The 22,380-nt window shown below is 49.3% G+C and overlaps 8 protein-coding genes across 8 annotated transcripts; 3 read left to right on the top strand and 5 right to left on the bottom strand.

The window, feature by feature from the left end:
- Positions 1-80: 80 nt before the first annotated feature.
- Positions 81-3,119, top strand: Aspvir_003623 (CHAT domain-containing protein; the record flags this gene model as incomplete). The annotated part of the gene is made up of 1 exon (XM_043266874.1): positions 81-3,119. One exon carries the CDS (start codon positions 81-83, stop codon positions 3,117-3,119), a length of 3,039 nt encoding a protein of 1,012 aa, XP_043122809.1.
- Positions 3,120-3,797: 678 nt separating this feature from the next.
- Aspvir_003622 (uncharacterized protein) lies at positions 3,798-5,161 on the bottom strand (the record flags this gene model as incomplete). The annotated part of the gene is made up of 2 exons (XM_043266873.1): positions 3,798-4,366; positions 4,450-5,161. 2 exons carry the CDS (start codon positions 5,159-5,161, stop codon positions 3,798-3,800), a joined length of 1,281 nt encoding a protein of 426 aa, XP_043122808.1.
- A 243-nt stretch (positions 5,162-5,404) lies between these two features.
- Positions 5,405-6,524, bottom strand: Aspvir_003621 (uncharacterized protein; the record flags this gene model as incomplete). Its single annotated transcript, XM_043266872.1, has 4 exons — positions 5,405-5,847; positions 5,908-6,005; positions 6,081-6,369; positions 6,419-6,524. The coding sequence occupies 4 exons, from the start codon at positions 6,522-6,524 to the stop codon at positions 5,405-5,407; spliced, it is 936 nt and encodes a 311-aa protein (XP_043122807.1).
- A 1,418-nt stretch (positions 6,525-7,942) lies between these two features.
- Aspvir_003620 (DUF1115 domain protein) lies at positions 7,943-8,815 on the top strand (the record flags this gene model as incomplete). Its single annotated transcript, XM_043266871.1, has 1 exon — positions 7,943-8,815. One exon carries the CDS (start codon positions 7,943-7,945, stop codon positions 8,813-8,815), a length of 873 nt encoding a protein of 290 aa, XP_043122806.1.
- Positions 8,816-12,044: 3,229 nt separating this feature from the next.
- Aspvir_003619 (Dabb family protein) lies at positions 12,045-12,536 on the top strand (the record flags this gene model as incomplete). Its single annotated transcript, XM_043266870.1, has 3 exons — positions 12,045-12,063; positions 12,115-12,343; positions 12,404-12,536. The coding sequence occupies 3 exons, from the start codon at positions 12,045-12,047 to the stop codon at positions 12,534-12,536; spliced, it is 381 nt and encodes a 126-aa protein (XP_043122805.1).
- Positions 12,537-12,597: 61 nt separating this feature from the next.
- Aspvir_003618 (uncharacterized protein) lies at positions 12,598-13,007 on the bottom strand (the record flags this gene model as incomplete). Its single annotated transcript, XM_043266869.1, has 2 exons — positions 12,598-12,812; positions 12,851-13,007. 2 exons carry the CDS (start codon positions 13,005-13,007, stop codon positions 12,598-12,600), a joined length of 372 nt encoding a protein of 123 aa, XP_043122804.1.
- Positions 13,008-13,224: 217 nt separating this feature from the next.
- Aspvir_003617 (pyrroline-5-carboxylate reductase family protein) lies at positions 13,225-14,132 on the bottom strand (the record flags this gene model as incomplete). Its single annotated transcript, XM_043266868.1, has 2 exons — positions 13,225-13,529; positions 13,583-14,132. 2 exons carry the CDS (start codon positions 14,130-14,132, stop codon positions 13,225-13,227), a joined length of 855 nt encoding a protein of 284 aa, XP_043122803.1.
- Positions 14,133-14,638: 506 nt separating this feature from the next.
- Aspvir_003616 (type I polyketide synthase) lies at positions 14,639-21,933 on the bottom strand (the record flags this gene model as incomplete). The annotated part of the gene is made up of 7 exons (XM_043266867.1): positions 14,639-14,701; positions 14,774-16,879; positions 16,928-17,482; positions 17,533-17,751; positions 17,807-21,253; positions 21,308-21,599; positions 21,650-21,933. 7 exons carry the CDS (start codon positions 21,931-21,933, stop codon positions 14,639-14,641), a joined length of 6,966 nt encoding a protein of 2,321 aa, XP_043122802.1.
- Between the last annotated feature and the right edge of the window lie 447 nt (positions 21,934-22,380).

The raw sequence follows: 22,380 nt of genomic DNA, 5'->3' as shown, positions 1-22,380 counted from the left end.
GCAACAGTCCCATTGTCACAACCGAACTACCATCCGGGAATTCGGGCGGCAATAGCACCACAGGAGCTCCTTGATAGACGATGTCGGATTCTGCCCAGAAAGCGCCACCGGGGGGGAAGAGCGCTCTTACTTTGCAAGAAGCGCTACAATACGCCACGGATCTCTACGAGCAAGCCCAACTTGCCCCAGCGAGCAACGTTTTCAACAAGGCGATCGAGGTAGCGGAAAAGGCAAAGCAGGCTTCCCGCCGGAGTTCAGAGCCTTATCGATATAGCGTAGAATTATTGGTTATGATCTTTAGACAGAGACACAAAGCATACGGAAACAGATCGGACCTTGACAACGCTATCCATAATGCCAAGGAAGGCACCTCATTTAATCATGTGCCTTCGCGAATAGCGAGCTTGCAAAATTTGGCAATACTGCAGACTGACCTTTTCGTCGAAACTAGAGAGATTGACCATGCAGAGTCTGCTTTTTCAATTGCCTGTGACGCCGTGGAACTGGCACGCCAACATGAAGTGAACGATCAAGCCTCCTGTGAAGCAACCCTTGCCGGTGTCCTCCTCAGACTCTCCCAGGAATCGACAGAGGTATTCGGAGCCAATCAACTTGATTATGCAATCAAAAGAGTCCGCTGGGCCCTTGCCACCTGCAGCGAACATCCAGATGCTACGTGCTGGCGGCACAACCTTGCATTGATGCTTGAGCTGAAATTTGAACGAACAGGGGATCCTGAGCACTTGAACAGTGCCATCAATTATGAAGAGTCGGTTTTGGCTGCCACTGCACTGAGCGACATGAAACGGCCACTGCGCCTCAGTGCGCTTGGGAATATGCTCAGTCGGAAATTTCTATGCACAGGAGACACTGCACATCTTGATGACGCACTTGATCGGCTTCACGAGGCTGTTCAGTTGTCAGTAGGGCGCCCAGAGCTTGGAGAGACCAAATGTCTGCATAGCCTGGCGTTGACGTTAAACGACAAGTTTGAGAGAGGAGGAGAGTTGAAAGACCTTCTAGAAGCCGTGAAGGGATTGAAGACTGCTAGCGAAAAAGAGAGAAACCCTACCGAGAAAGCGATATACCTGGGCTCCCTTGCCACATGTCTACGCCTTTTTTATGAACAAACCGAGGAAAGGAGCACTCTCTGTGAAGCTTTGACTGCTGGGAAGAACGCAATGAAATTGACGACCAAGTCTGCAAATCATCCATTTCACCTTTCATGTGCCAACAATCTGGCCATCATTTACACCCGACAATTTGAGCTTCTTCGGGACACAGAGAGCTTCAAGGAAGCCAACAGGCTCTTCTCGGAAGCCAACAACACAAGACCACCGGACGACCCTGACTGGGCGGTATCGTCTATTAATCTAGCGAATCTTCACTATTATGAGTCCGAGCATAGAAACTTGGAGAAGGCATTGCAGTTCTTTCTACGAGCGTGTCGGTGTACTACAACTCGTACAACCCTTCGAGTGAAGGCTGCTCAAATGGCCATTGGCATTATGGAAGATGAAGGTCTCTTTGCGGAAGCAATTGAGGTGGGGGACAGTGCTCTTAAAATGCTCCCGGAATTGTGTGACCGATCATTGAGTTTGAGCGACCAGCAGCACGCTGTACTACAAATTGCAGGCCTAGCTGCTGAGGTCTGTTCATTATACCTGCAAGAGAACCGCGTCTCTGAAGCTCTTCAGAAGGTGGAGTTTGGCCGTGGCCTCATTCTTCGATACATGTTTGATAAACAAGATGGCGTCGCAGCCCTCGAACAAGACTGTCCTGATCTGGCTTGCGAGTACAAGAGGCTCCTCTTTCAAATCTCGGCGGTCGAGTCCTCCAACGCTTCAACTCGACTGATGCTTGCGAGGCAGCGCATTGGAGCAGGAGAGAGGCTTAAGGAAGTGGTCTGTCAGATCCGTCAGAGAAAGGGCTACGAAACGTTTCTGTTGGAGCCTTCAATAGACGAACTCAAGAGATGTGCAACCGGCGGTGTAATAATCGTCGTCAATGCAACCCTTGTTCGGGCGGATGCAATCATTGTCTCTAGTGAGTGCATCAGGTCGATAGAACTCCCTGAGATGAAGAGAAGCCTCGACAAGTGGTCATCAGATCAGGAAATTCGAGCTTCTACATCAGCATCAACAGCTACCTCCGGCCAAGGTCGCGATGCGGGAAGTGGAACGAGATCTGCAAACAATAGACTGTTCTTGGAGTGGCTGTGGTATACCTGCGTCAAGCCCATTCTACAGGAGGTAAATGGAAGTTCTAGTCACTCTCAAATAGGCGTGCCACGTGTTTGGTGGTTGGGAACAGGGCTCGCCACCAGGTTCCCATTTCATGCGGCTGGCTGCTACAAAGGGAATCCTAGAGAGAACTGCCTGCAACAAACAATATCATCTTATACATCTTCGATCAGGGCTCTTGCCTACGCGCACTGGCTATCGCAAAGATGGGGATGTAATGCAGAGAACGAAACTTCAATCCTTGTCGTTACAATGCCGACGACGCCGGGGGAAGCTCCGCTGGATGGAGTTCGGGATGAATGGTTCGCCATTCGAAATGCGTGTGACGGCGTCTTCCGGTCTGAACTTCTAGAGAATCCGACGGCCGAACATGTCCTGGGGAAACTTGGCGGCTCTGAAATTGTTCATTTCGCTTGTCACGGGCTATCAGATCCACACGACCCGTCTCAGAGCCATCTGCTTCTGCAAAAAGAAGGCCAATCGGGTGTAATTCTTGACAAACTAACCGTTTCGAGCATATGCAGTACAATCTCGACAGGAGGACGAACTTGTATTGCGTACCTGTCAGCTTGCTCAACCGCAGAGGTTAGACCCACCCGATTCGCCGACGAGAGCCTTCACATTGCCAGCGCTTTCCAGGTTGCTGGCTTTCCTAACGTTATCGGGACCCTGTGGCCTACTAATGATAATGTCTGCGTGAAAGTTACGGAATACTTTTACAAGTCACTTGCTACAAACTCGCCAGCAGGTGCGAAGAAGTTGTCAGTGGCGTTGGCCTATCGGGATGCAGTTCTTCGTGTGCGGTCAGAGTTATTTGCAGGTGGACTGGAGGGAGATCCTATGTCATGGGCTGCCTACATACATCTAGGTGCATAAATAGTCCGGTATCCTGCCTTGAGAATTAGATTTTTCGTCCTATAAATCGCAAACATATAGAAATGTATGCGGGTGGCGTTAGTTGCAGTCTTGATATCAACCATTGTGCCACATCCTTTATAGAAACTAACTCCTCTTTCTTTTTCCTTCCCTAAAAGGCCGATTAGCCTTTTAAACAATTATTATACCTTGAATGTGCGTTATTGATATGATATAAATGTCCGCCCTTAGTCTGTCTTTGTCCTATACGTCTCCAAGTCTCTTGCATCCATCTCGCCTTTCCGTGCAGAATCTGACAGATAAACCTAATAAGCTGCTTATCTCCCCGACTTAAAGTCCTGTCCGAGAACTTGTGTATGATGTTGCCCGTTCGTGGAGAGTTTGCTACTAGCCAATATCTCTGAATCGTTCGTGACCAAGTTCACCCAGAGCCTGAACATTACCTTGCCCGTTTTTGTATGTGATGTAGAGCTGTATTAAGCTCATATATTCTGAGTAAATAAGACCAGAGTATGTTTTTAGCTTTCGAGCAGCCTCTGGTGGTGACCAAAATGGTGAGCTACCAGGGATAGCAATGGCCGGCGCACCAGCGTCTACCCAATTATAAGAGGATAAATGTTTGCCGTTGGTAACTTTTGCTGTAATTGGGCTGAGGCTTCTTAAGCAACCACGCGCTAACTAGCAAGCGCTTTCCCACGAAACCGCGCTTTCTGGATAAGTCGCCTCAACTTTAGCATCAAAGTTAGCTAATACGTCACGATCTTTAGCCATCTCCAGCAAAAGCTGAGCGTATAAACTATTACCCGTTTGCTGTGTTTTGAGCCTCTCTAACATGTATCTCTCAATCCGTGCGCCCCGCAGAAGTAGCACTTTGATTGTCTTTAGCCGTTGGGTTGCACTCCAGGCGTCTAGCGGCCCGGTCCCAAACTGATCGAAGTCGAAGATGGCTGCCTCGAGGAGTGAGCTTTTTACATCGACATCCCGAACCTTTCGGCTGGGGAAGAAGAAGCGATGCTTCTCGTGTGTTGTCTGGGATATTGTACCTGAGAGGTCCAATTTACCTTGAAGATATGCATGGCAACCCCATGCGGCGGCCCAGGTTAAGGATCTCTGCGTCGAATTCTGAACTGGCGTTGAGGACCCTGTTTTGAATTTCAGGTGTTTCTCGTTGAGCTTGTCAATGATGGAAACGAGCTTGCGCGCGAGCATCTGGAGTATTCTGGAACGTACGCGGCTCGAGTCACGATCTGATTCAGGTTCATACCATGGAAAAGGCAAGCCGGGGAGTTAATATGGGTAACGAGAACTGCGGGAATAGCAAAATCAGCACGATAATTCGGAGGACCGCATGCTATAATGCGACGCCAATTGTCTGGTTGTTGAATCCACTCATAGGCAGTTTTGTGGAGGAAGTCGATCGTGGCCGGCTTGCCATACGAAACGGGGCTCAGCACCTGCAGGATGCCGCGCGTATGCCCCTCGACAAGTGGTTTGGTTATCTTGACCATGAGTAACTCTTTCTCTGGAGTTGGATACTGAGGCTGATTGATGTCGTATATGGCTGCGAGCCAGAGAAAGGTAGACTCCATCTGATGGTTCGAAAATCGCTTCCATTCCATTAGCAGCTGGTACAATTTCGACGTACCCACTAGCCTTTCCAAGCCTGTCTGTTGCTGTATAGCGTCATAGGGTTTAGCCAGGTCTTCGGGCAAGCTGTCGAAGACTCTTCTCACTGCTTTCATATGTGGCTCGTCTCGACAGGTTAACAGAAGCTGGTCGACGACAAGAATGACCCAGAGGAAAACACCCTGAGCCTTTGATTTCAAGTCGAATATCAGCTGCTCGACGGCCTCCTCCTCGAGGCTCTTAATTTCCTTGATTGCCTCGCTACTCCCAAGGCGGACCTCGATATAGTGATCGATATCGGGTTGAGTGAGATGCTGCATGGCCAAACTTGGGCAACCCTTGAATTTATCCCGGAAGTAGTTCAACGGTCGACTGGATACGCAGAGGTTGACCTCGTAGCCTTCATGAAGGCCCATGAGAACTGGACCATCTCGTCCGTGGTGTGGATGGATTCAAGATCGTCCTCAACGAAGTCCTCATACTCGTCCAGTCCATCGATGAAAAGTACTATCCGCGAACCTTCGGTGTACAGCTAACTAGCAAATCTAACCAGACATTCACAGAGTTCTTCCCACCTCCGCTCTGGAGACTGTGCACTGATCCCGGCGATACTGAAGTAAAGTCGACGCCTTGACGCAACAGCTGAAATGAGATCTCGTCTACGAAAGAGCAGCTGAAACAGCAACGACCGGAGTAGGCCGACTCGCGATTTCTGGATTGTCGAGCCGGGATTCCAGAAATAGAATTTGGCAACGTAGAAGCTGTTCTGGCACGCACGCCCATGTTTTCAGCAGCTCGTTCAGCTTAGGGTGTTCTATGATAAACTTCATCAAGGTACTCTTTCCGGAAGCCGGCACTCCAGTGATCCAGAAAATGGATTTATCCTGGGATATCAGCCATTTCTGAAAACCATGCCGGTTGTCCTTAAATATCCACTGGAACGTGTCTGGAAACGCTGATTTGATGCTGCTGGCGCGATTTTTGATCTCATCATATTTGAGGCTGCGGAGAATTTCTGCTTCAAAGGACTTTTGCTCATCGATCGGAGTCTGGACTGGCGCTGGTCCTATGCTATCCACGGTTGTTGCAGTATCGGACAAGCCTGTCGACGCCCAGATAGCCTCATATAGTACTCATTGGCTCCTCCTCTGTAAAGATTCACCTTCTGAAAGGCTGTTGCGGGTATCTATCGCTTTCTCGATACGCTCCACAGCTTGAAGAATGTGTTCGGCCCGAGTATCGAATTTTCTAGTCTCGTCCCTGAAACGCGTAAATCTCTTTAAACAAAAGATACGGAAAAAAGAGAAGAAACCAGAGAACACCGTATTCACCTACCAAACACACATCAAAACATTCATCATAACCTGATCCCGAATCCTGTCGAGTTGCTGATTCCACTGTTTGAACTCGGCTTCCGACCAAAAAGTCCTGATCGCTACCAACGCTCGAGTTCTCGAGTGTGTTTCATACTTCCTAGGGTTCACCGTCAACTTCGCCATGGCAGACTCGATTTTCGACTCGACACTGACAACTTCGGTCGTAAGGCGGAGCAGTGATTCCACATGGCGGGGATAGCTCGAGCCCAGGCTTTTTAGCTTGTCTTGAGCCCTGGAGGCGACGGATGCTAAGTCAGTAGCATTGGCAAGGAGACTTACAACCTCAGCAGGGTTGACCTTTGGCGGCGGACCGGACTTCGCAATACGTGTTAACAAGTTTGCCGGCGAGTTCAATAAACTGGACGACAGCAGCTGCTACTGAAAGCGCGCTGACAGGATCCATGGCTGGAAGGCTGGATGAACAGTTCACTACGAAGTAAGGAATAACGGTAACATATCATTTGTAATCACTAAAATTTATCAGCTATGTTGTTGGATTCAGGCAGCAGAATCAGCGACAAAGCCCCACGCATGGAGAGCTGCAAGAGGGGCAATCAGGGCCACGCCAATGTCAGCTCCTCAAAGAGACCATCCAAGCGCTGGTATGTGGCTGACTACTGTGGCCAATTACTAACTAATCTTGCTATAGCTGCCCTTGACAGTGCGTGGCTGCGGAAGTTGATGTAAACACATCTAGACTGCTCTAGTGGCAGAGCCAGAAAGCAGGAATATATCTGTTAAGCCCAGCGGTTTGTGACATATCTGTTGTAGAAATAAAATCCTCTTTCCTTTCCCCTGGTTCTACGCACTCTTGTGACTCTTGTGACTCTTGTGACCGACCCTTGTGACATGCTCCTGCAAGCATTCTCGACCCGCTGTCCCGCCACAAACGTGTATCATTTATGTCAGCAAAGCAGTTCTGCACAAATAATAGCCCTGATATGATGCGTCCTAGCTCAGCATACAAACGATGGAAGCGACAGATATTCCGATCTGAAGCACCAGTTAGCAAACTAGCAGGCTTTGTACGTAGCCCTAGGCTAAAGTAGGGAATTCTCTACTCCAGTTAGCGCAGACAGCTGTGTATCACAGCCGGACAAGCCGTAGATGATTCTTCATTTGGTGATTGTAAGACCCGAATGGGCGAGGTTGTTAGGCTGTGGTTGATTTTCAGTAAGAATTGCCGACTGATGAAGACCATTTGAAGGAGCACGCCATAATACTGTGCTTTAGTTACATTCAGTCAGCCATTTGCACTGTAAAGCAGATGTTAGATCAATTGGCCCAATGATATCCTAGCATATAACATACATGCTTTGCAAGCGCTACAGCAGGCTTGTCATGTGCGCTATGATTGAAACCATAGCTAGTGAATGATTCTTGCAATCACAGCATTTGTTTTTAACCTATATTAAGAGTAAATAAAGGCACATATAAGATTACAAGACCTATATTATGAGAAGTTGAAAATTAAGGATGATAATACTTATAAAATAAAAGTAGATACATGTTGCATAGATCTACATTTTTCTGTATTGGTGGATCAACCCAAATCTAATCCAAACCACTCTAAGCAAACACTAAGGTATTTTTCTTCGCTACACAGTCACGTGCCAACCTATTTCAAGTTTAGTGTATTTTTCAAGAATAAGCGCCAGGGCCCAGGGGTGATATCTTTCCTCTTTGGGTCCAACCTTACGCTGTTATGCATATCCTAGAATGCTGACCTAGCCAATCAATTGCGGCTACTGAAAAGCCAGCACCTTTTTCAGCTGCCTATCAAAGAGCTACTCACACAGTCCGCCGATTGACGTCCTCAAAATGGCACAAAAACAATTATTCCTGCTACCACCGGACTTGATGGAGTCTCAATTGTCCACAATTGACCTCCTGACAGCCATGTTTCCATCTCCTGGAGAGATCGACATACCTGTGTCCACCACTCAATGCGTTGCAAAACTCCGCAAGTGGTGCGAGAATCCATCTGCAGTGCCCTCTGGGATTCCTTCAACCTTACCCCTTGCAGTCTGTTTACCGATTGCGGGGGGAGAAGAAACAATACAGGTCAACGTATCAATACCGGTGCAATCCGATGCTCTGGACCTAGCACAGCCACCCACATTGAGTTACTCACTGCGGCAACCAGATTGGATGTCCAAAGCCGAGCTGGCCACGCTGGCCGCTGCAATGCCCACAGATGATCTGTTTGAGGCGTTTGAATACGTCCAGGATGAAGCGCTGCGCTTTCTCGAGGCTCAACAGGCTCCAAAACCCGAAGCTACCAAGAGCAGTTCCGGACCGATCGTCAGAGTCTGGTTCTATTTCCCTTCCCTCTCAACGCGAGAAAAGCGGAACGATCTGGTCAATCACGCCCCTGACTATTCCCTCACAGGCTTCGTGCTGGCGGGCAAGCCTGGTGTGTTGTGTCTAGAGGGAGTGTCCACGGACATTGATGCTTATATGAGCTTCATCAAGACACACTCGTGGGGCGATATCCCCAGCCATCAGAAAAAGGTCAGTGAGAGATATCGAGAGACAAAGGACGTTCAGAGAGTGTTCTCTGGGATGGAGGAGATCACAGATTCCCTAGGGGAACGACGCGGCCACAGAGCCAATCGGGGCGACATGCAGGCATTAGAGACTTGGCTACAGGCGCGAGGACTGCATGAAGCATTTGACAAAGTGATATTTTGATATCAGTCATTAATGCTCGGGAGGCTATGTGGAAGTGTTACCGCAGTGTCCGCACCACTGCTTCATGCCCACCCTCCGCCGCGGACATGAGAGGCGTCCGCCCAACCGCATCTTGATTTTTGCGGTTCGGTTATGCAACTCTATAAATTAAAACGACCGATTTCGGCCATGCAGAGAATGTAATCTATCTAATCAGAATCGGGAAGGCGGAAGCGATATGCCTAATGAGGCAAGCGGTAATCTATATCAAAAGATTTTGATCCATGTACCTCTCTACGTACACTGATGCTAGTACATACCAAAGACTACTTATTAGGGATAGCCCCCCCGACCAAAACATTGCATTATCCCATCATTATTTCCGATCCAATCATCTGTTCACTATTGTCAATAGCCATACTAGTACTGGTGATTGATATAGAGACTTACTTGTCTCAATTGAAGCGTAAGTAATCTTATTATCACCAACATTACAAGTAGCATGGAGCATAGTGCCGTCCATAGATATGTCCCAACAGCTATCACTAGCAAGACCACTGTAGATACATGTTAGCAAGAGAGATTAAGTTAAGAAATATAGTAAAAGAAGAAGCAGGTAACTAGGTGAAGAGGGAGTAAAGAGGTAACTATAGAGATGTAATTATAGATAGTAAAGAAGAGACCTTACTTTTTATGGCCAACAAGGTTGCCACCATCATTGGCAAAACACAAATCTATATTCATCACGCTGTATACTCTCTCTCCAAGACTCTTTGGGCAATCGCCAAAGATTGCCCAATGCGGAGGAATGTCAGACTTAAAAATCCTAATATTGTCGCAACTTCCGACATAGCCAGAGTAGCCAAAGGCAACAACGTCAAGAGCAAAGTAGCTCAAAGCTGAAAAAGCAAGGATGGGCAAATTGATGAAGTGCATAGTGTGGGTTGAAAGAAACTAAAAAGTCTTGTTGTCAGTTAGTTAATACAGATGAAGCAGTAGAATATTATTTTAATGGGGGGAATGTGGGGTCCTTTATAGAATCTAGTAGCTTTATTACTTCATACTATATTTTTGCACTGCATTAATAACATACAGCAGAAAAGTCCCAAAAAGGAAGGCACAGTCTAAAGGTAAAATTCAGAAATTAAATTACTGCATTCTTCTTTATCTCGCTAGGGGCATGCAGTTCAGCAAGGTCTCTGGAAAGTTCAACAAGGTCTTAAATTATCGCCAAGAGAAAGTTCATCTATATGGATCACATAGAATTTAAGACCTTGTTAAACTTTTATTAGGTTTGTATTTAACACCCGCTTACAATCTATAGCCTAGGTGTAATATAGAAAAATCATCATAGTAGGGATTCGAATCATTCAATAGCCCTACTATATGACGATTTGAATGATCGAATCCCTACTATAGTTAGTTAGACCTTATATTCCTGGGAAGGTTTGAAACCCCTCATCAAGGATTTGATCTGGATTGTGGATTTGTGGCATGCTTAGAAGATATTGTCTGCTGACTCTTGGGAATGCTATTAATAATTTGACTTTAATAAAATCCCTCATATCAATCATCCCTAATTTAATGGAAAATGCCTCAGATTGACAGTTTCAACCTCCTCAGACTGATCTAGATAGTCTAGAGTTGCATAACCAAACCGCAAAAATCGAATCCAACCCTCACCGAACCCGCGGTGGGTCGGGCTCGGGGCCTAGCCTAGGGAATTACTTTGGGTTCGAGTTCCCTACCCCGGGCCTGATTCGGGTTCGGTGAAAACCGTTAGTTTTAATTTTTATAGTTTTTGCGGATTAGGTGAAACTGCCTAATCTGTTTTAGATAGAAATCACTAATTTCTAGGATTTCTATAGAAATATTAATATCACTAGATAGCCTAGTATCTAGTCTATCTAAATATGAAATATCAATTCAAAATATCTAGTGGTTAGTGAGATATAAGGGAATAATTATTTCTATTATAGGTTGGTATGAAAGTGGTGATAGTTTATATATATGTGCATCACCCTTTAATAATCACTATGATCTAAGGATGATTTTTAACCACCACCCATTCAACCCTATAGATATTGAATCAATATTTTAGAATTAGATTAATATGATGATAATTACATATATTTCATATAAAAATAATAATTTTATATAAGCATGCGTGATAGGCCCTATGGATAGGGGCCCCGGGGGCCCCTCAGGGGGAATAGTAAGGTCAAAATGGTTAAAATTTGCGGTTTAACCAACCCGAACCAACCTGAATCTAACCACGGTTAGTAAGGATAGGCATAGCTAGGCCTAGCAGCGGGTTTTTGCGGTGAATCTGCAACCAAATCACACTGGGTTCGATTTGGTTGTGATTTCTAAAATTTTGACCCGAAATCACAGCGGTTCAGTGCCAACTAAGGTTGAACTCACCCGAACTCGCACCAAATGCAACTCTACATATAGCATAACTAATATATTATATATCTCAGCTAGCTAATTCTACTATGCTTCCTGAAACCTCTTAGAAAGGCCTGCCGTGGCCCTCTAAACAGAAGAAACTTCTATCAAGGCTAAGAAGAGATGAGAAACAACCTTAGTCAGACGTGATAAGGTTATTTTTGGACCAGTTTCTAGGTCAGAGCCCCAGCTCCATTCAAGTATTCTGGAGCTTGACCCTTAAGAATAGAGCATATTAACACAGCATGCCTATCTGCCTCTCTTATTTTTCTGGTCTCTGAACCCACATAGTGCGACATTTAACATAATTCCTAACCAAGTTGGACACCCTTGCGAGCTGGACACCTCTGTATTCCATATAAAATGGCACACATCAAGGCTTTGACATCTCAACCACCAAGCATCTACAGGGTCTAAGTTTAGGTAGGAGGTATTAGTATAGTCATATAGAGTTATAGTTATAATCTATAGCCTCCTAGTTTATATGAATACTCAGGTAACATAAATTACATCTGTATTTTTAGTGATATTAAATTTTTAGACATTAAGAGAGAGAAATAGCATTTTGGGGCCTTGCAAAAGAGTATTCATATACTTTAATCTATATATAGTCTAAATATCTTACTTACATTATAGCATATATGGACATGGTTGAGATATCACGGCCTTGAAGTGTGCTATTCTATAGTTAAACCAGTGGATCTGTTGAGTCACCGCGGGCATTCTCCTTCGTCTCCTCCCGCAACCAACATTTCCGTGAGAATTGGCCCAACCGAGGGTCATACAAATACTCGCTACAATGACGATCGTACATATGGGTTAGTATAATTTCTATGGATCAATCAACACGTTGTACTCACATAATCCAGTCCTGTTCAAGTTCCGTCCAGAGGTGACGCAGGAGCATAAAGATACCTTTGTCCGCGAACTCAAGAAACTCAAGGACCTCGACTGTGTCAAGGGTCACCGGCTGGTCGTTGGCGGGCCCTCAATCACTGATCCGATCGAGAGAAGCAAAGGATTTGAGATTGCATTGTTAAGCTTCCACGAGAACCGGCAAGCTTTGGAAGCATACCAGGCCAGCAAAGAGCATCATTGGTATGTGCATATGCAGTAATGGCAGTCGATAGCGATTAGGCGACGCTGACAAAGAGATAGGGTAACCAGTACATATATGTTCCCCTACAAGGAGGATCTCATCCGGTTTGACTTTGAAGTGGCTCCCGAGGACGAGTATATGTGGAATTTCTTGCCGATTGATGGTCTTACACATGGGCTAGTCAAGGAATAGATCTCATCTACTTTTGGAGACGCGGTCAGCTTGGTTTTAAGGATCTAAACGTAGCACGCTGTCAGATTATGTAGTTGTGACGGGATCTCGAGTATGGCTGGCAGAGAGGAAGATTTTGGCTATAAATGATAATCCCCTCTTCTGCGTCGGGGAAGGACCAGTCCTCGTCAGAAGAATCCGATGGCGACAAATTGGGATTGAGGACCCGGACGCTCTTGTGTCTCAGGGCGTAGGCAATATCCGCTACAGGGTCCTGGTAACCGGGTAATGTGACTACTGAAGTCCCATGCGAGTCAAATACAGGAGTCACTTACCTCCAGGCTTGCGAGGGTTGCACACGCCGTTGATGACAGGCGGATCGATGGCCTGAGATAATACAGCGACAGTGGGGGAACAAGCGGAATTTCTCAAAGCGCCGGCGCATCGGGTGAAAGAGCGCAGTCTGCACGCGACAGCTAGATTTACTGCCATTATGTCCTACTCAAATAATGCCTTTGTCCTTGAACATAGAGATAAACTGCGTTGGGGCGGGTTTATGCCAAGCTAAGTCCGAAATGATGGACCATCTGGGCCAACTGCTCATTCTTGAATCGGCGTTCCACGAAAGGGGTTAGGATCTATTTTTTTTAAATTCCACGTCTTAATTCTACTCCAGTGATGCGAATGAATTTTCCCTTGCCAAACCTGTCTAGAGCTTCCCAAGTGTCTCTCCGAGCTCCGCCGCACGAGATGTAGCGGACTGTACCGCCTTGTCAACAATATCCTTAAAATTCAGCGACTCAAATGTCTGGAGCGCGGCGTGCGTTGTCCCGTTTGGACTCGTCACGTTCTTGCGCAGCTGGGCCGGTTCGTCCGATGACTCGACGAGCATCTTGCCCGCACCCAGGCAGGTCTGAGCCGCCAGCCGTGTGGCCTGCTCCTTGGAGAGACCCAGAGCCGTGGCACTGGCAGCCAAGTGCTCCACCATAGCGAAGAAATATGCCGGGCCCGATCCTAGTCAATGTTATTTATGTGTCATCTGCATGGACGCTCCCCAAGATACTCACCAGACAGACCGGTCACAACATCTAGCAGTTCCTCCCTGTCAACCCACTCAGTGGCCTTGCTCACGGTCTGGAGCAGAGCGCCGATGAGCTCCTTCTCCTCTGCCGTCACATCGTCGCTAGCCAAAAGACCCGAAGCGCCTTCCTTGACCAAGGCCGGAGTGTTGGGCATGACGCGGACGATATGCGCAGTCCGGCCATCACTCGTCTTGAGCCACTCCTTCAAGCTATTGAGAGTAATACCCGCCGCAATGCTGACGACCACAGGCAGTGATGTGCGCTGTGACCAGGCGGCGGCAAGCTCCTGACAGACATTCTTGGTTGTTTGAGGTTTGACGGCAATGACCACAACATCTGCGTCCCCCGCAGCTTCACTATTGGAAGTAGTGGTCTGCACGCCCAACTTGGCGATCTTTTCGCGGTTGACATCCCATGGCTCTGAGACGGTGATGTTGGCGGGGTTCATGTCCTGGCTCACAAGACCTCCGATGATGGCCGAGGCCATGTTGCCACCGCCGATGAAGGCGAGTTTGCTCTGCTGTAAGGATGGCATGTTAAGATATGAAACTTGATGCGTGATGTAACAGATCTGAGATGAGAACACCAAGAATAAATGAAGCTATGATGCGACTTTGCAGACGGCGTCGGATCAAGGACGGCCCGATGTCGGCGGAAGGGGGTCTAGCCCCACCGGGAAACGCGGGGTTGTCATCTTCTTCCCGGTGCCGGCCCGGTTATCATCACAGTCCCTTATGGGGATATCCTGATGTTGCCAATCAGGTTGAATGCGCCTTCCAGATATCAGACAAATTGTGCAGCAAGTCTATGCAGACTGTTTATAAGAGTTTTGAGAGTAGTAGTCGATGTTCGCTTCCTTGATTATATATCTATATTCCTGACTCTTTTTCCGGCTGTCTATCATGACAGTCTACTTGAATTGGAAAATATTCACTCAATATTCACTATTATGCGAAGCCAAAATATTTGACAAGAAGCCAACAAGCACGAGTATAGAACAATATAAAGAACAATCATAATGTCATCAGCTGCTCCATCGCTTCAAAATCCTGACAGAAGCCGGACTAGGAACCCCGCTACCTGTCGTGCATATTTCCCCTCTTGCTATGCCAGTGTCAGTAAAAGATGTAATCAATCGAACAATCTACAGCAGATCAAAGTACAGGATGTGCTTACCATCATGGAGAAATGATCCGCCCCATCTACCTTATCCACAACCACCTGAGCTCCAGGGAACAATGACCCCCAGATCCCCGCTGAGAAATCGGTCCGTGCCTCAGTGAGGAACTTCATATCCTCCGTGTCCTCAGGATGCGGTGCCGGTCGAGCGCATCCTTTGGTATCAAAGACGCTCTGACTTGCCCAGATGATTCCTGTCCTGCCGGGGCCCCGACCTGCCGCAAAGGGCGTCGCGTAGTACCCACTGAGAATGGCATTGGTTTTCTTGAAATGTGGAATAAGCCATTCCGGAGCTTTGCCCTCCTGGCCGAAGATGCCCATCGCGTCACAATGGTCGAAAAAGTGCTGCGGGAGCTTCCCCAGTCCCATCGGCGGGGGAGCATCCAGCAGGACTAAGCTGGGAACTTGCTCCCCGCGAGCGAGGAGCATCTGAGCGGCCCGGTACGCCAGAATACCACCCGCGGACCAGCCGGCGAAGTGATAGGGTCCGGTGGGCTGGCGGGTGCGGATCTCTTTCAGATAACTTCCCACAAGCTCGTCTATGGTGCAGTGCACTTCGACATCTTTCTTAAGGAAGGGCGAGTTGAGACCAATGACGGCAATATTAGCTGCGATACGTGGCAGAGAGGCGTAGGAGGTGGCTGATCCTGAGCCGTCGGGAAAGAGGAACAGGATCTTCTCCGCATTCCGGGACGAGCCTTGCAGGACGACAGATGATGCGTCTGGAATGCCGGGTTCCAGCTCAGAAGCGGACAACTCGGACAGGGGCGTCTCAGCGGCCGAGCTGACGCTGTCACTAGAAGGAAATGAAGACGAGAGAGTGGAAATAGAGGAAGTGGACAGATTCTGGTCCGCTTGATACACAGACCTTCCTCCTAGCATATGCGATTTCAGATCTCCGACCGTGGGATAATTAATCAGCATCGACTCGACATCCAGGTCCCATAGAAGTTCCTCTCGGATTCGGCTCCCAATCACCAAAGCGAGCAGCGAATCCACGCCGATATCCGCAAACACCGTCTCGTCGGAAAGATCGGTGACGTTCACGCCGCTCTCCTCGCTGATTATCTGCAGGACCTCTAGGAATGAGGGACCTGGCTCACTTGACGGGGTAGATTGAGCTACCATCGGCGGTGATGGTTCCGACTCGGCTGGAGTCTGGAGCGCCGTCATATCAGGTGAAATCTGCGAGACCTGAGGAAAAGCAGCTTGCTTTACAGGTGGAGAGACAATCGTGGTCTGTATAGCGCTAGGTTGGGAATTTACTTGCAAAGAAGGCGATCCGCTGGAATCTTGAAGAAAGTTCTGCAGATCTTGCAAGGTCACACAGTTCTGGAAGAAGGACTCTGCGTCAGTGTCCAGCCCGAGCTCTTCGCTAAGTCGACTGCCAATGACCAGTGCCAGCAAAGAGTCAATACCAATGTCCGCGAATACGGTCTCCCCAGTGAGATCGGCAGGGCTGACGCCGCTTTCGTCTGCAATAATGCGAACAGCCGACTGGAAAATGCTACTGGTGTCTGGGTTGGTTTGTAGTCCTTGCCTCACCATATCAGTGACAACACCATGGTCTGTCGATGGAACTGCCACCGGCTGTTGCACCATGCTTCGAGACTCGACTTGAGGAATAACAGCGGGGACAACCACTTCAGGGTCCGGCGAGCTGGAAGAGCAGCTGCCAAAAAATTTCTTGAGGTCGGCCGCCGTGGGATGCTCGATGAAGAATGAGGAATCCAAATCCAGATCAAGGTCTTCGCTGAAAGCAGAGGTGATGGTCAGCGCCAGGAGAGAGTCAATGCCAATGTCTGCAAATGCCGCATCGTCTGTCAATTCGGAAATCGGAACATTGCTCTGCTCAGAAATGATGCGAAGAGCCTGAGCCAGTGCTGAATTATGGGTTTGAGGCTTGATAGCAGCAACAGGTCCTGCTACTGATGCTGCAGAGGAGACCTTTTCACGATCAGGAGGCTCATTTTTCCTTTCGGAGCTCTTGTCCACGGGCTGAGGAGGAGCTTTGATTGGAACAGAATGTGTCCGGCTGGCTTTGCTAGGTTTTGCGCTGCCCTTGAGGATGTATCGTAAGATTCTTCGCGGGACACCTTGCAACTGTTGTTTTGGTCAGCATTGCACATGTTTCCCCGGACAGCCACTTACCGTCAACCCTCTGACGCTCCCAATGAGCCGATCACCGCTGAGGATGACGACGTCGCCCTTCCACTGGCTTGATTCAGCAGGTTTCATCTGCACATATGTCTGGTACTGCCGATCATCCGTGACACTCTCATATAGCTGGAACGAATCCCAGCCATGGTTCACGAAAACCTCCACCCCCAAATTCGTTTTGGTGTTGGCGTTCATGACAAAGCCACCAGACTGTGTCAACCCATCAATGAATCCAGGATGCGTGTGGAAAGTGCCGCCCTTCTTGACATCCCCAAAGCTGACCATACTTGCAGCTTCTAAAGTCTCGTTGTCAAGGATCGTTTCATCGATACACCGATAATCGGGGTGGAATTCCGCCAACGCCTGGACCATGTTGTACGCCATTGGTCCATTGAAACGGAAGATTGCCCCTTTGCAGGAGTTTTCGCGCATGGTTCCAATGTGTGTTCGGAGGGTGGACACGCCCTTGGCGAGAGAGTTAAAGGTGGACTTGTCACTGAAGCGGACGCAACAGTGGGCATGTTGTACGGTCTCGACGTGATTCAGCTGACAAATGTTAGCCGTGAATGTACGCATGAGTCGAGGCATAGTCTTACATCAACACTGTAGTATCTGACAGCAGCCTCTTTGGACGACCAATTTAAGTCGGCCGCAACTCGCAGCAACTGGGGACCAGCATTCTCTGCGATCAAGGCCTTTTCAATCACCATGTCAGTGACATCGACCACTTTGTCGCCATCCCCTCCTTTAAGCTGCTGGGAAAATCGATCAAGGAAATAATTGCCCAGTGTGAACCCAATGTCCGCGTAGACTGACTATTGAATCATCAATTATTAGCTTGGGGTCAGACGGTCGAAAGAGCAGACCTACCGGTGTACACAATCCTAAGCCTTCGACCTTATGCCCCTGGACAAGAGGATTCAAATCCGGGCGCGAAACGTCAGATTCGTAGATGATCACAAATTTCTCCGGATCCGCCTTCTCTTCCACTAGACGATGGAGCGTGGTTGTCGTCGGCGGAGGAGAAGGGGAGGGAGGAGCTTGGACTGCCTTTAGAGGAGCAACATTGCCACCGGGAACAAGATCACCCTTGTACAGGGCCCAATCATTCCTGTATTCAATCCAGTACGGTTTCAAGTCCCAGGAATACGAGGGTAGAGGTAGCACGCGTTGCGCCGCACTGAAATCACGATGGTATTCGGACCAGTTGATGTCCGCGCCAGCCCTATACAGAGCAGCGACACTATCCGCTAGGATGGTCCAAGGGTCTTTGTTGCGGCGGAGGGTGGATAGGCAAGTGATTTCGTTGCCTAGGCACGATTTGACCATGCCGGAAACCACTGGATGGGGTCCAAACTCGATCACAATACTCTTTGATCTGATAATGTTTGCCGCAGATGCCGTCTGCAAACCCTGTAGCATGTTGACGGGCTCACGGCAATGCCGTGCCAAATATTCCGGACTGAAAGTGCCCTGATCAGCAATGGCGGTTCCCAATAAGGGACTGATCACTGGGATAGACGGTGCGCGGAAGGTGACCCCTTTCGCGGACTGTTCGAAGTCCTTTAGGATTGGATCCACTTGCGAAGAGTGAAATGCAAAAGGCACCTGAAGTAGGGTACATTTGACATTCTGCGCCGTCAGCTTCTGCCGTATAGCTGCAATCTCTGCGGCTGGACCAGCGAGCACCGTCTCCTCGGGCGCATTGATACAGGCAATCTCCACATTGCTGTCCAGCAAGACAGGATTGATCAAGGAAGTTGGTGCGAGGACCGCAAGCATTGCATGTGTTCCCCTCTGACATTTCTCCTCGAGCAGCTGTGCTCGACGGCCAACGAGGAAGATAGTGTCTGCGTCGGACAGCACTCCTGCGGTATTGAGTGCGGCATATTCGCCGAGGCTGTGGCCAACGACTGCTGAAGGTTTGATCCCCCATGAGGTCCAAAGGCGGGCCAGTGCAATCTGCATGCAGGTGTTGGCGAGCTGGACAACCGTGGGAGTGAAATCATCCAGTCGACTTCCTGTCCCCGCGAGAAAGATGGGTAAAAAGGACGGGAATCCCATGCCTTGGGCAAGTCGGTCGAAGCGGCGTAGCTCAGAGCGGAACAGTGAGAGCGTCTTGAACAGCTGTTCACCCATGCCAGGGTATTGTGCACCTTGACCGGTGAAGGTGAAGATGGCTGTGGGACATGGTCCTGAACGGGGAAATGCCGATCCTTCGTCCAAGACCACTTGCAGATTGGAAGTGATATCTGCTATCGTTGAGCCTGTCACTGCAACGCGATGCGGATGATGGATGCGGCGGGCTGTCGTAGTATACGAAAGCTGGGAAAGAGTGGCTCCCAGATCGTCGCTGCTTGACAGGCCTCCCAGATAGCTCAAGAGGGATTCGACGTTGCCTTTGAGCGAGGAGGGGCATTTGGCCGACAGAGTGACCACATGGGAGGAGCGGGGATCGCTACAATTTAGTGGAGTAGGCACCGGCGCATCCTCTACCAAGATCGAGCTGTTCCCACCAGCAGCGCTAAAATTGTTGATAAAGGCACGCCGGCCTCGCTGGTCATGACGCCGTGGCCACACACTGGCCTGAAAAAGGATATGCACATTGCGCTCGGCAAGGTCTGAGGGAAACTTTCGATTCAGCCGTGTCTTGACGCCACAATGGGGTGGGATCATGTTCTTCTGCATCATCAGCAGCACCTTGACCAACGCAGTCACACCTGACACCGACTCGCCGTGTCCGATATTGGACTTGACTGCGCCAAGATATAGAGGCTGCTCGTCTCGGCGCTTCTGAGGGCCCGTTGCGTGTGGGGCAAATGTCCCCAGCACTGAGGCCATCTCGCGGGAGTCGCCTGCCTGAGTGCCAGTGCCATGCATCTCGATGTAATCAACATCGTACGGACGCACACCAGACTGGTTTAGTATATGCTCGAAGATGGCCTTTTGTGCGCCGACATGAGGCCGTGTAATGGACTCTGCCTCGGCCGAGTGGTTGGTATATGCGCCCAGAATCAATCCCAGAATAGGGTCATGGTCAGCCAGAGCGTCGTCCAGTCGCTTGAGCACAACTGTAGCCACGCCCTCGCCGCGACAATACCCGTCTGCCGTATCGTCAAAGGTCTTGCAGTTACCCGTTGGTGATAGGAAGTGACCACGGTCCAAACCGGCGGTCATGTCAGGATTCGTCAGACAGTTGGTACCACCAGCAATAGCTGTGTCAATGTCTCCCTGCCACAGAGAGTTGCACGCCAGATGGATAGCCGCCAAGCTGGAGCTGCATGCAGTGTCGGTGCTATAACTCGGTCCGCTAAACTTGAAGACGTAGTTGATTCGCCCAGGGATGAATGCGCGATTGGCCCCGGGGATGTAGTAGGTATCAATGTCTTGTCCGCTGTTGGTCTCGCACCAGTCATTGCTGGTAGTGCCAAAGAAGACACCAACCCGATCCTGCTGCGTAGACGGCGTACGACCAGGAACAATGCCAGCTTGTTCGATGGCTTCAAACGCGGTGAGCAGAGCAATGCGCTGCGCCGGGTCAACTTGCGGGGCTTCCCGAGGGGACATGTTGAAAAAGCGCGCGTCGAATAGTTCGGGATTATCCAGCCAGCAGCCCCAACGGATCTTACTGGTATTTTTACGCTTGCCTGTCGGGTCAACATGCGTCTTGACGTTCCATCGGTTGGCAGGGACCTCCTTGCACAGATCCAGCCCTTGTGAGAGGAGCTCCCAAAGGGCCTCCGCGTTGCTGGCGCCTGGGAATCGACCAGACATGCCGACGATGGCAATTTTGGCCTTGTTATTGGGCGTCGGTGGATCCTGCTGCGTCTCCGACAGGGCCGGGATTGGGTTCATTACCGGTTGTTGCAAGATCCGAGACAGCAGAGGATCCGCCTGGGTCGCCATGGGGATGACCTCATAGTTGACCATGGATGTAGACGGCAGAATAGTCTTAATACCATCCTGAACCTTGAGCCAATGGATTGGTTGAAGAAGCACGTCTTCAATTGCAGACTGCACCAGAGCACGAAAGTTGCCAGCCCATATCAAGCGCCCGGTGGCACTTGATATCACAGGCAGTTGGACAATATAGGATGCCCAGTTGCCGTTGATCGTGGAGTCGACAATTTCGTCAATGTCGTCCTTGGCGAAAAGCAAGGGAGCATGATAGGGCGCATGTATCGGGATCGATTTGCAGGCTACACGCGCGAATACGGACGATTGGCGCAGCTCACCCAGGATCGAAGGAGGGCCGCTGACAGTCAAACCATTGGGAGCGTATGCGCTGATATAAGGCCGAGACATGCGAGGGAGGGACTATCACATAGGTCAACACACTTGGGGTTCCGAGCCCATATCAGAAGTACTTACCTTCGTGGCAGAGAATTCTGCTAAAGCATCTTGGACCGTCTGACTGTCCATTCCAGCAACCAGCATCGACCATTCTCGGGAGCCGGTTGCACTTGGCTCAATACAGTTTCCAATTCTGCCGGCAGACAGACCGGTTCGGAAAGCGACCAGTACCGTTTGTACGGCGACTGGAAGCAGTTCGACCAAGGAGCGTGAGCAACTAACTGCCGCAGCAGCAAAGGCCCCAGTACAGAGACCTAACAGGTGAGTATCAGAAGCCGTAGGGTACTCCAGTCCCCCTTCTGAATGAATCCTGTTTGACGTAAGTACGAACCTGGTGGACGGGCAATGAAGTGAACTCACCGAATGAAGGACCCCAACTGATAGATTAGGACCAGAGCCATTTCAAGACTAGGATGAAGTCGAGTGTCCCGGCGCCGCGAGATCAAGTCGGCTATACTGGAGAATCGAGGGAATTCATGACGGAGCTCACTGGGTAGCTGACCGACCTCGTGGCGCAGAACCTGCAAGGCCCTTTCGAAGAAAGACGTCAATATTGGGTCTGAATGGTGTAAGAGCTCCCGCAAGGGAGCATCGACATCATATGTTTGATCTCCAAACAAGTAAATTCGATGATGTTGCGCCATGCTGGGCCTGTGCAAGTTTGTTGGTCAACCTGATACAAAGTAGAAGGAGGCCCTCAGGCATGCAGAGGTAGCCGAGGAAAATAAGCTGAATTTAATACTGGGGTTGATTCTTTCAATGCATTATGTCTATTAAGCATTCTGTGCCCTCTCCTTCTCGAACAGTCCCATCTGCCATACTATATCATCTCGCTTCGAACGTGGGGACGTCTGAATGGGGGTTGGTACACTACCTGCTGTGCCTTTCAGCACTAACTTGATTCAGAGATAGACACAGATCCGCGGTAGCCCTGGAAGCCAGGGAACGAATAGACACTAATGGTTTCCTCAGGGCCGAGTCGGGGGTCGGGGACCGAAGACAACGTCTTAATTCACGACGCCCGTATCTCACACTCTCCTGCTAGAGCAGATTTACGGTCCCCGATGATCTCTCGAGCCGATTTGCCATAA

This window comes from Aspergillus viridinutans, assembly GCF_018404265.1.
Source record: "Aspergillus viridinutans IFM 47045 DNA, scaffold_2, whole genome shotgun sequence".
NCBI classification, from domain to species: domain Eukaryota; kingdom Fungi; phylum Ascomycota; class Eurotiomycetes; order Eurotiales; family Aspergillaceae; genus Aspergillus; species Aspergillus viridinutans.
This window is presented reverse-complemented; position numbering and strand designations above follow the sequence as displayed.